Here is a 12087-nt window from a genome sequence, read left to right as displayed (position 1 = left end):
AGGAGACGATTTTCGCACATGCAAGCTTCCCATCTCAGTTCTCAATTAATTCTATTTTGTACTCTTATATTCACGAACTTCGAGCTCGTCTTGTTGAGCTCGTCACCTCGCCCCTTTTGTAACTCATTCCGAGATTAATATATTTAAATTAATATTCCAATATTATTATAATTTCTGCCTTTATATTGCTTCTTATACGACGTCCTTCGAAACCCACATAAATATAATATCTTAGCAATTCTTTTCTTTATTTTTGATTGTTGATCATTGTAAAAATCGACATCAACACATATCATAACATATCATCCATAACCTATCATATCATACCATACCATATCATATCAAACCATACATTTCCAAACAATCACACAACAGAAAAATTCCAAAACACATAACTAACTAGTTCAGATCACATACTCATCGTATTGTTTTTTTTTTAACAAATCTGTGTTGTAGTGAGATTATTCTCACCTTTTAGAGTCAGGGTAAAACGATCGTTGATTGTGGGAAGGATCGAAAGCCCTAACCGATTCGGAACCTAAACGGAGAGTTAAAAAAAAGCATATTACTAACTACCTCTAAAACTTTAACAACCATAAAAGACTGTTGGAAAAAAAAATTCCAGAAAACGAAAATTTGGTATGGAAACACTACAACAAACAATGGCAACAGCCACAATTTTTATTCTCGCTAATAGCCACGACTAGTCGTGGCTAAATAGCCGCGACATTTGATGAAACAGCCACGACAAGTCGTGGCTGTTTCCATTTTCATCAATTCATTAGAGCGGGCTTATTCTCGCGCTCAGAATTTGGGATTATAAATTAGCCACGACAATTGTCGTGGCTAAATACTCTATTGCCACGACAACAGCCACGACTTGTCGTGGCAGTTACTAATTGTATATTTTCATTTGAGCGGGTTGATTCTCGCGCTTCATTTTGGGTATTTTTTTGATAGCCACGAGAATAGCCACGACTAGTCGTGGCTATTATTAGGTTTTAATTTATTTTACTCACTTTCTCTTATATATTTTCGTTACAAATAAGAATACGCTCATGAAAAAAAAAGCTCACCCTCGAACTCTTCTTCTCCTCTATTTTCTCTTCTCCTCCTCTGAAAAGCAAACCATTTTTTACTCTAAAAAATCGCAGCTCAGTACCATCCCTGTAGAAAAGCTTGCCTCCGTCATTACACCCACCCTCACAACCAAAATGCGCCCTCAGCTCCGCCGTTCCAAATCGACCCCCTAATCCAAATCCCCGACCATGATTTGACCAGACCATGACACCCAAATCCAAGTCCAAATCAAAGTCCTAGAATTTTATAGACCCGAAATTAAAAATCCTAACCCCAAATCGATGGACTCCGACCATTGTCGCCGCGCTCGGACCGCCGCGCTCGGACTCCGACAAGTCGTGGCTGTTGGTCAACAGCAACAGGGCAACAGCCACGACTTCTGTCGTGGCTGTTGTCGCGGCTGTAGCACCAACAGCCACGACTTTCATAGCAACAGCCACGACTTTTGTCGCGGCTGTTGCCAGTTTTTGTTGTAGTGAAAGACCAAAATACCTTTAACCCTAAAGTCTCGGAAAAAAAGAAAGTTTTCTAGAAAAAAAAAAAAAATTCCAGTAGCTAGAGAATAAAAATTGAACGTTTTCTTCTTTAGAGACATGACCAAAATCGGATTTAAAAATAACGAAAACCAAATCAAAGTATAACCTGTAAAAAAAAAGAGTTTTATAACATCCTGAAAACGGTCTGCGCACCGGTCTAAAATTAAATCTTTGATATACTTCCTCTTATTAAAAATGCATAAATTTTTTATTATATAGCAAACATACATAAAAGTATCTTGTATAAAATTTTCAATAAAAAATACGTTTTAAATCTATTTTTAAAATATCAAGGATTACACTGTTTAAAACAAGATAAAATTATCTGCGCACCGATTGTAAAGTATTTTTAGAAAACAAACCGTTCATCTAAAAATCATGAAATTTTAAACACAAACCGAAAACGTTTTATATATCCATGTATAAAAATTTTGGATCAAAATAATTGATTTAGCCTTTGAAAATAAAGCGTTTCTAACAGGCTGAAAAAAAATCTGCTAGAAACAAAAAGATTTAAATCTTTTTTTTTATAAAATAAAATATTCATAATAAAAATATGATCGCTGAAGGAAAGAGAAAGAACAAAATTTTGATAATACCTTGAGAGATTGAAACTTTGGTGGTATAATACTCTTAACGTGCTCAAAATAATATGTATGACTGCTATAAGAAAAATTGTGTTTGTTCTGTTTGTTTTTTTTTTTTTTTTGAAAAGGAAGAATGGTTAGGTTGAGCGTGGGAGAGAAAATAAAAGTGGAGCAGAATAGGGAATACTTCAAAAAGAAGAGGTTTGACTAATGAATACCATATCAATGCTATCAATGTGCATAAAGTCAAAATTTAATGCAAACAAAATCTCTCATAATTTTCCTATACGGTGAAAATTCAAAAACAAAAGCCCATGTTTATAAAGAGCAAGTACCCATTACTAGTCATTATATTATTAACTCTAATTTTCTATGATATATATTTATATATAAAAGTATATGTATACATGTGATCTAGTGTACATCAGCGTACACTATGACCATAGCAATATTAATAAGACAATGTTGCTTCTGATTATATATGTATACACCCACACATATTTATTTATATAATAATTACACATTATATGTCTTTATGCACATCATTAAGGCCGTACAAACTACACACTTTTATTAAGAAAAGGTTACAGAAAAGTATTACCCAGCTAATGTATATATAGCACTTCTATATTCAAATAATGTAAACATATACCTAACCTTAAACTTTCATAACACTATTTTTGAAACAAAACAAAAAAAAAATCTTTAATGACTAAATTTCAGGGTTTCACAGCTTGATACTCCTCCAAACAACGGATCCACCATTTAGGATGAACACAGATCTTGAAGTGGATTTCTGGAATCCTTATCCGCCTGAAAGTCGGAGTCGGTATATCCCGTCATAGTCAGGTTAGTACCTGAATATGTAAGCATCAAGTTCCTAGTTCTCCGAAGATACTTAAGAACATGCTTAACAACAATCCAGTGCTCGGGTCCAGGGTTTGGTTGAAAATGGCTTACTATGCCAACTGCAAAGCAGATATCTGGTCTACTACAAAGCATAGCATATATGAGATTTTCTACTGCTGAGGCGTAAGGAATTTTTCTCATGTCCTTAATCTCTTGTGCAGTCTTGGGAGACTGGTCCTTAGCGAGTGAAACTCCATGCCTAAAGGGTGTTTGGCCATTCTTGGAGTCTTGCATCGAGAAGCGATCCATCACCTTATCAATATAAGATGCTTGAGAGAGCGACGAAGTCCGGTTCTTCCGATCTCGAAAGATTTGGATCCCCAGAACGTACGCAGCTTCTCCTAGCTCCTTCATATCGAATTGCTTTGCTAGCCATATTTTAACCTCAGATAATTTACCCACATCATTGCCTATAAGTAATATATCATCGACATATAATACCAAAAACACAACTTTGCCCTCGTGTATTAACTTGTAAACACAAGGCTCATCTATTGACTGCTCAAAACCGAAGCTCTTCACAGTTTCATCGAATCTAATATTCCATGACCTAGATGCTTGCTTTAATCCATAAATGGAATTAAGCAACTCACAAACCTTGGTCTCTTGACCTTCTTTCACGAAACCGTTTGGTTGAGCCATATAAATGCGCTCGTCAAGATTGTCGTTCAGAAAGGCAGTCTTAACATCCATTTGTCATATCTCATAGTCGAGAGCTGCAGCAATGGATAGAATTATGCAGATGGATTCAAGCATCGCGACTGGCGAGAAGGTATCCTCATAGTCAATACATTCCTTTTGGGTATAACCCTTAGCCACTAGTCGTGCTTTGAACGTCTCGACGTTCCCATCCGGAACCCTTTTCTTCGTGTATATCCACTTACACCCTACATGTTTAATCCCTTCAGGAAGGTCTACAAGTTTCAAGAATTTGTTGACGTACATCGAGTGCATTTCGACATTCATGGCGTCAAGCCAAAGGTTTGATTCAGAACCAGCCATTGCATGGTTGTAGGAAACAGGGTATTCCATGTCAGAGATGGCTACTAGATTATCCCCGGAAGACATGTACCTGTCAGGCTTTTGAGAAGCCCTCCCACTACGTCGAAGTACTACTTGTCGACATTCTGATGAGTTAGGTTGTGTTTCAGTTGGGGTAAGAACAGTTCTTACAGATGAGGTACAGGCATCCTCACCCAACTTTTCTTCGAGCACAATTTTGCTTCTAGGTTTTACATATTTCATAAAGTCCTCCTCAAGGAAACGAGCGTTCATGCTAACAAACATTTTGTCATCCTCGGGACTATAGAATGTGAAATCTTTGGTGTTGTCGGTCGTTTTCGGAAAACCCGAAACGCCGAAAAAACACACCGTTTAAAGGGCCGATGGTCAGACCGGATGTCTTGAAGAGCGGCAAGCCTTCCTCCATGAGTCGACTGGCAAGTCCTCGTGTGAAACTTTCAGCTCCTCAAGTCGAGTCATTCTCCTCGAGTCGAGCCATCCTCCTCGAGTCGAAATAACTCCTCGAGTCGAAATAACTCCTCGAGTAGAATTACGTGTCAACGAGTCGATTGATCAGTCCTCGTGTCGATCTTAATTCCTCGAGTAGAGACTTTTATGTTTCACGCGACTTGCATGAAATCCTGAGGTCCGGAGGCCCAACGGGCCGGATAAAAGAAGACCACTAAGGCCCACAAAAGGCCGACAAGTCAGGTGCGCGCCCCTCAAGGAAAGCGCGCGAGCGCAGCAAACCGTGCACCGCACCAGTCAGGCGCGCGCCGCGCCAAGCACGCCGTGCGCGGTCTTGGAAGCGAGGCGTACGCGCATAGCACATTACGCGCTGCGCCAGGCAGGCCGCGCGCCGCGCGGGGCACTCTGCGCTCCTCTTCTTGGCGGATTGCGCTCTCTTGTCCCACATGGACGAACTACATGCCTCCTAGAACCCTCCAACTACTATAAATACCCCCTATCATTGAGGGGGAAGCCATTCTATTCAATCTCATTCCTTCTCCAGAAAGTTGAGACTTCTCTCTGCTTCTCTGGATGCCATCCTTGGCCTGAAGCGGATTCTCCTCGATTTCTCGTTCTCAGAGATTCCGAAGCGCTCCCGGGGACTCCCGAGCACCGCCTCTCGATCGAACGACTGATCCCGAGCCCACGAGTGCTCCTGCGGTTTTCGACTTAAAATCGCCTACGTGTCTAGCACACTAGACGCATCCAGTGGCGGAGCTAGAAATTCACTTGAGAAGGGGCACAAAAGAAACTAACAACAAAAATCATAATTTAATTCATTACAATTGTCCTCTACGGTTACCCATACATTGAAAATTTTGCAATAATACTTTCATTTTCAACTTTATCAAAAATATCTTTCTCTATGTATGCGATCAAACTCTCATTCATCCACTTATCATTCATCCGATTGCGTAATTGACTCTTTACAATAGCCATACCAGAAAATGCTCTCTCAACTGTAACGGTAGCAACGGGAAGAATAAGAGCTAAGTTCAAGAGCTTATAGACCAAATGGTACACTTGATTTCTTTTTGTCTTCACCATGTTTTTAGCGAGATCACCAATACCTCCTAGTTGTGAAAAATCCATGCTAGAACGAACGTCACAAATATAATTTTCAAGTTGATCATCAAGTTTCAAAAGGTCGATTGGAGAAAAGTCTTCTGGATAGTGCTTAGCAAGACATATTAATCTTCCTTTATCAAAAGAAGAGAATAAATCACGAGGGCGTAAACAAGCTATACAAGAAGCAATTTCGTGTTCACCTCGGTAAAACGGTCATTTAGCTCTCGAAGTTGCATATCGATGACGGCATAAAATATATCAACTTTGAAGTGATGCAAGTTTGTAACCTCTTCCACGTTGCGCCGCGATCGACCTCGCATAACAAATCTATCATTCATCCTCGGTATATCTATATTGTACTTTTTGCAAAAAGAATAGATATTATCAAGTAACGACTCCCATTCTTCATTTCTCATCTTTTGAAGTTGTGTCTTGGCTATCTTCACAAGATTCATTGCATTTACAATATCTTGATCTTTTCGTTGTAATGCCTTCGACAACTCGTTCGTGCTCCCCAACATCTTTCTCATCAAATGCAAACTAAAAACAAACTCAAATGATTGGATCGTATCCAAGAGGCTATTTTCTTCACATCTTTGTTCCATGCTTAATTTGCCATCTACAATCTTTTCAAGAACATCAATGATAGAGGGAAACATGTGAATCACACTTATCAAAGTGTCATAATGTGAACTCCAACGTGTCTCACCCGGCCTTTTAAGAGTGGTAGATTGATTTAAGCCTTTTCCACTTTGCATATCACCACTCTTTAATGCCTCATCATTCACCACAACTTGTTTTTCATGAAGCATGTCACAACGCTTTGAGGAAGATCCGACGACGTTCAGTAAAATAGAAATTGTACCAAAGAAGGATGCTATATGTATTTGTTTCTTTGCCACGCCGACAAGAGCTAACTGAAGTTGATGAGCAAAGCAATGAATATAAAAAGCGGATGGATTATGCTTCAAGATTAGTGCTTTTAGGCCATTGAACTCACCTTGCATATTGCTAGTCCCGTCATATCCTTGCCCACGCAATCTTGACATACTCAAACCATATTTAGAGAACAATTTATCAATCACTGCCTTTAACGAGAGAGCAGTGGTACTCGCAACATGTTCAACACCAACAAATCGTTCGATTATATCTCCAAAACTATAGCCATTTGTTCCTTCATAGAAACGTCACGAGATTCATCTACTAACACGAAAAAGAGTGCATCACCAATATCTTTAATGATAACATCAAGAGTAATAGCAGCAGCAGTAGATACAATATCTTTATGAATATCCGGTGACGTTAGTTTATTATTTTCTGGAGCCTTGTCTAGCGAGACATTCTCTATTGCATCATTATGAGCACACAAAAATTTCAACAACTCCAGAAAGTTACCTTGATTGGCTGAATGTTCAGATTCATCATGACCACGAAACACGAGACCTTGTCGTAGAAGAAAGCGGACACAATCAACAGTTGCATTTAGGCGAGTTCGATACTCACTACGAGATACCTCTGTATGGTTGGAGAGAATTGTCTGAATATGTTGATCTTGATTCTTCAAAGCCTCGTAGTTCTTCCAAGCATTGTTATGAGCACTGCCTATCCCTCCTACATGCTTTTGAAAATTTTCCTTTTTCTCCCAATTTGAATATCCAAGCCCAACAAAAGAATCACCACCGGATTGTTCTCCACAATTTGATCTAAAAAGATAGCAACATATACAATACGCTGCATCTTTTTCAATATTATACTCTAACCAACTTTCGTACTCTAGAAACCAATCGCGGTTAAAACGTCTTGATTTTGTTCCAAATTTTGTAAACGGAAAAGAATGATCTTTGGGTTGACATGGACCTTTAAGCATATAATGTCGTCGAACTCGATCGCACAAATTGGGATGATATGTGATGATAGGAAGTCGAAGACCGGGATCGGTGGGAAGAGCTTCAACACTAAATTCATCATTGTCCACCTTTGCATTTTTTTCAATATGCCATTTGTCTTGACATTGAGATTATAATTTTCTCTTAAAATATTTACCAATACCTACGCCAAAAATATTAAACAATAATCATAGTCAAACTTTAGCAATTTTATAAACATTAGCTAATAAAAATCATCATCAATAGAACACTTCAATCATATAAAAAATCATCTGCATTATTTGGGAATTGAAGTGAAAAAATAAGAAAATAAATTTTTAATTGCTAAGTGATACCTTGAGAATGAGAAGTCATGGAGTTGGAGTGAACAAGACCTAGTGGTGAATTTTTTAAAATGGCTAAGTGGATTTTTTTGCCTGCTGCGCATGAATTTTTGAAGAAGAAGAAACAAAAGATATTTGGAGTTGGAGTGGAGAAGAAGTTGTACGGTTGTTTTCTCTTAATATATATATAATTTATTTTATTCCTTTGGACTTAAATGGGCTGTGAAAATGGGCTGTAGTGGTCCTTTAATTATTTATTTAAAGAAAGAAAATTACTGCTATTTTATGTTGATTGTGAGTGGGAGTGGTAGTACACTGACAGTGATACGTGCTACGCGTGATATCTAAATCTGCTATACCAAAAGTCAGGAGACGCACGTGCCCACTCTGGCCCCAACCTCCCTCCACCTTTGGACGCATCCACCATTTCTGACAAGAAATCGCCTACGCGTCTTGCATTTCCGACTAGAAATCGCCTACGCGTCCGGAAGCTCCGCCACGACAAGGAACTCTTGACTTAGAGTCTTCCACGTCTCCAAAAGAGAGCAAACACACATTCTCTCTCGGGTCACTCGATCCCAGAGTTCTGAGACGTCGCCGAAGACTCCTCCGCGCTCCGTCTCCTCTGTCGAGCACACCCTCCAGGCTACACGCCTCATACTGCGTTACATACGCTTTGAACTACGTTCTGACCTGATCCCTATTCACATAGGTACGTAGGCAGCCTACACAAAAGGCACGGTCACTCCCCCTATTCACCCATTCTCTCCTCTGAGAAGCCCTCTGACTGGAGGAAACCCAGCTCGAGATTTTCGAGTTCACACATTTGGCTCGGGTGCGGCCACTTGGTCCGACCTTGAGTCGAACCGCCCAAAGCTTCTAATAGTTGTTCATTTTCGTGCGACAACATTTGGTTTTCTTTGGGTATCTAACAAACAGACATAATTATGATCCACTAGCCAACTTGCTAGTCTTTTGCCTTAGCACATGTGCATGACAGCCCTAAATTCTGATGTGACCTAGATTTACTTTACGTCCAGTCCATCGTTCATAAGGAGTACAAGGAACCGTTTTAGACGGAACTTGGTTCAGAATGTAAGCTGCTGTTTCGAGGGCATATCCCCAAAAAGAAAGAGGGAGTGATGAGTAACTCATCATTAATCTAACCACCTCCATCAGAGTTCGGTTCCTTCTCTCTGACACTTCGTTTTGTTGAGGTGTGCCAGGTGCTGTAAGCTGAGAAGCGATACATTCTTCTTTAAGAAAGTCATCGAACTCTCCAGACATATACTCACCACCTCGATCGGATCGAAGGGTTTTGATTTGTTTGCCAGTTTGCTTTTCCACTAAAGCCCGAAAGACCTTAAATACGTCAAAGGTCTCGGATTTGTGTTTGAGCAGATAGACAAAACCGTATCTTGAGTAATCATCGGTGGAAGTAACTGTAGCGACTTGAAATTTTAAGCTTAATGTTGTAGATTAAGTTCATAAAAAAGGACGAGAAATTATGTAATTAATTTTCTAAGAATTATTTCCATTATTTTGGGTTGGAATAATAAGTTATCGAATTAATTTGAGATATATTAAGGTAAAGAGAAACTCGGAATAAATAAATGATTTATCGAGTTCGTCTTGTATAATAAATTATTTTCCGATGAGATATTCCGGAATTTAATTTAAGAAAATAAATTCTCAAGGACGAGAATTATTTCCGAGAAAACTTAAATATGTTTGAATTAATCGAGAACGAACGAGAAAATTCTCGGTTTGAAACATATAATTAAAAGTCCGATCGATTACGGATTTAATTATATAATTAGGCAATGAATGATATAATTGTAACAATTTTCAGGACCTATTTGAAGTGAATTTATAAAGAAGGGCTGGGCTGTAATTCTTAAAGATATGCTTTTTTTTTTTGGATCGAATCTCGAAGATATGCTTTATTGGTCTTATCTCTTGCCTTATCTTCCTCCACTCATTTTATGCCACGTCAACATTACCACTTACCTTAAGGAATCATCTTCTTCATTTGTTATTCTCTCTTGGCCGACCAAAGAAGCCACCAAACCAGGAAAAAAAAAACGAGTAAAAAAGAAAGAAAGGAAGGAGAGAAAAAAATGAGCGTGAGAAAGAAAGAGAGACCAAGAGAGAAGGACGGAGAGATGGACCGACTGAGAGAGAGAGAGAGAGCGCGCGCGATGGCGACTGAAAGAGTGAGCGGCAGAGTGAGAATGAGAGGCCGAGAGTTTCGTCTGAGGAGTGACCGAGAAAAGAAAAGGAAAGGAAGAGAGAAAGAGTCTCCGGCGAGATGGGCGGCGGAGATGGACGAAGAAGAAGAGACTGGCGAGGAGTTGATGACTCGCGCTCTCCATGGATGCGCGCGCCTCGGCCGAGAAGAAAAACGCCGCGAGCTCACACCGGCCGCCGACCGAGCAAGAATGCCGGAGAACCAAAGAAGGAGTGCCGAGGAGTCTGAATTCACGGAAAATTTGGTAAGAAATCAGACTCGAAATTGATTTATGAATCTAGGGTTTATTCATGAAAATTTGGGGATTTTGATTTCAATGAGAAATTTCAAGATATTGTTGGCTTTGGATGATTGTTTGAGCTTGTTTGTGATGATTAGAACTCGGATTCTTGGATTGAAGTTGTTTCCTTGTATTTTTCTTGATTTTTGGCTGAATTTCACAAAAAGGGTTAAGGTTCATGAGCTTGAATTTGGGGGTTTTTAATTTTGGACGTGATTAGTAATTTTGAAAATTGGTTTGGTGATTCTTGGATTTTAGGTTGTGGTTGAGATGGGTGATTTTTGGATATTTGGAATGAATTTGGCCGTGAGTTTTTGTCTTGTCCGTGAGTGTTGTTTTTGGCCGTGTGATGTTTGTTTTGAAATTCTGATGTTTAGGTGGTTAATGATTTGAGACTGATTTACTATGGATTATTGGCTGATTGAGTTGAATTTTAGATTTGTCTGGAAATTTTGATTTGACGGATTGTTTGGTCTCGTTTGTGAGTTTTGTTTATCGAGGGTCTAGGCTCGGTTTAGGGCGGGCTACGCAGAGCCCACAACGGCGGTTCGGGACGACGAGGACGTGACCGAAGAATAACGGAGCTATCGCGCGAGTGTCGACGAGGCGAGGCTGGACAAGACCGAAAGAACGTCCGGTGGATAACAATGTTTCGGTTTTGGCTCAGAGGCTCGCGAAGCGTCGTTAGAGTTTAGCGAAAATTATTTTTTTATTATTCCGTTGTATCAAGTCATTTTGTAAGAATTGTTTCAGATTAGCACGTTAAGCTTTATTTTTAGTCGGTTTTGTCGTAAGTCATCAAAAAAGGAAGAAAAAAAATAATAGTGAATGAGCTTATTATTTTCACAAAGCTCGTTTATGGGTTTTAGAAATTAAATCTCAACTTCGATTTGACTTTTAATTTCTCGGTTGGTCGAGCGTAACGATAAGAAGATTCAGATATTTTCCTTTGGAGTTCGGAAAAGAGAAGAACGAGGCTTGCTTATTAGGATTACTTCCCGGGTTTTTATAGATTGATCGTAGTTTTCCGTTCGAGTTTACATGTTCTCGTATCGTTTGGATTTTATTCCGAGAACTTGGATTCCTTATAGTCGGATATGTCTTTGGGTCCTACGATTTTTAAATCGTACGTTTGAGTTTGAGTATCGTGAATTACTCGTAGAATTCTGATTCAGAGTCGGTTTGATTTATCGTGATAGGACTTGAGACTGAAAGTCGTTTAGAGGGTTCACGGTGTAAGTGAACGTGTGAATTCTCAGTATTAGTGAGCGTTCGGGTTCATGGAGTGAGCGAACGTCTCGTGGACGAGCGACATATACGCTTAATCTCGAGGTAGGTTATTATAACCCTTCTTTCCTGATTTTATGGTTTGGCCTCAAGTATATATTATTTTCGAAATGAAAATGGTTGCGAACGTGCCACAAAACCTAAACCGTTCTTAGAAAATGTGGTGGAACTTCAACTCGTGATATCCGATTATGAAGTTGAGATCATTTTCGATATTATACATATATCCCGTATTTACGAAAGAAAATGTTTCGTATATCCTGGATAAGCCGGATTTACATACAAATTTATACGGTGCGGAGAGTGCACCTTGCTCTGATTAGATGACTTTCACGGGTTAAGTTGGCAGGGCGGCTCAGGAGATAGTA

The 12087-nt window shown here is 39.3% G+C and overlaps 1 protein-coding gene, 1 long non-coding RNA gene and 1 pseudogene across 2 annotated transcripts; 1 reads left to right on the top strand and 2 right to left on the bottom strand.

Moving 5' to 3' along the window:
* Window positions 1–5422: 5422 nt before the first annotated feature.
* LOC149408345 (uncharacterized) lies at window positions 5423–6837 on the bottom strand (annotated as a pseudogene).
* LOC149408344 (uncharacterized) lies at window positions 6837–8328 on the bottom strand. Its single transcript, XM_089625165.1, has 3 exons — window positions 8284–8328; window positions 7736–7741; window positions 6837–7667 (listed from the first exon to the last, which is right to left on the bottom strand). Exons 1-3 carry the CDS (start codon window positions 8326–8328, stop codon window positions 6837–6839), a joined length of 882 nt encoding a protein of 293 aa, XP_089481291.1.
* A 1566-nt stretch (window positions 8329–9894) lies between these two features.
* On the top strand, window positions 9895–11426 carry LOC149408343 (uncharacterized). The gene is made up of 2 exons (XR_016299743.1): window positions 9895–10396; window positions 10919–11426. It is a non-coding gene; the product is annotated as an uncharacterized LOC149408343 (long non-coding RNA).
* Window positions 11427–12087: the final 661 nt, after the last annotated feature.

Source organism: Urtica dioica, chromosome 1 (genome assembly GCF_054948205.1).
Source record: "Urtica dioica subsp. dioica isolate 48M chromosome 1, U.dioica_male_clone48M_v1_H2, whole genome shotgun sequence".
NCBI lineage: Eukaryota > Viridiplantae > Streptophyta > Magnoliopsida > Rosales > Urticaceae > Urtica > Urtica dioica.
This window is presented reverse-complemented; position numbering and strand designations above follow the sequence as displayed.

Coding starts and splice junctions, on each gene's coding strand:
- LOC149408344 (XM_089625165.1), bottom strand. CDS start 8,328: ATGGTGGATGCGTCCAAAGGTGGAGGGAGGTTGGGGCCAGAGTGG.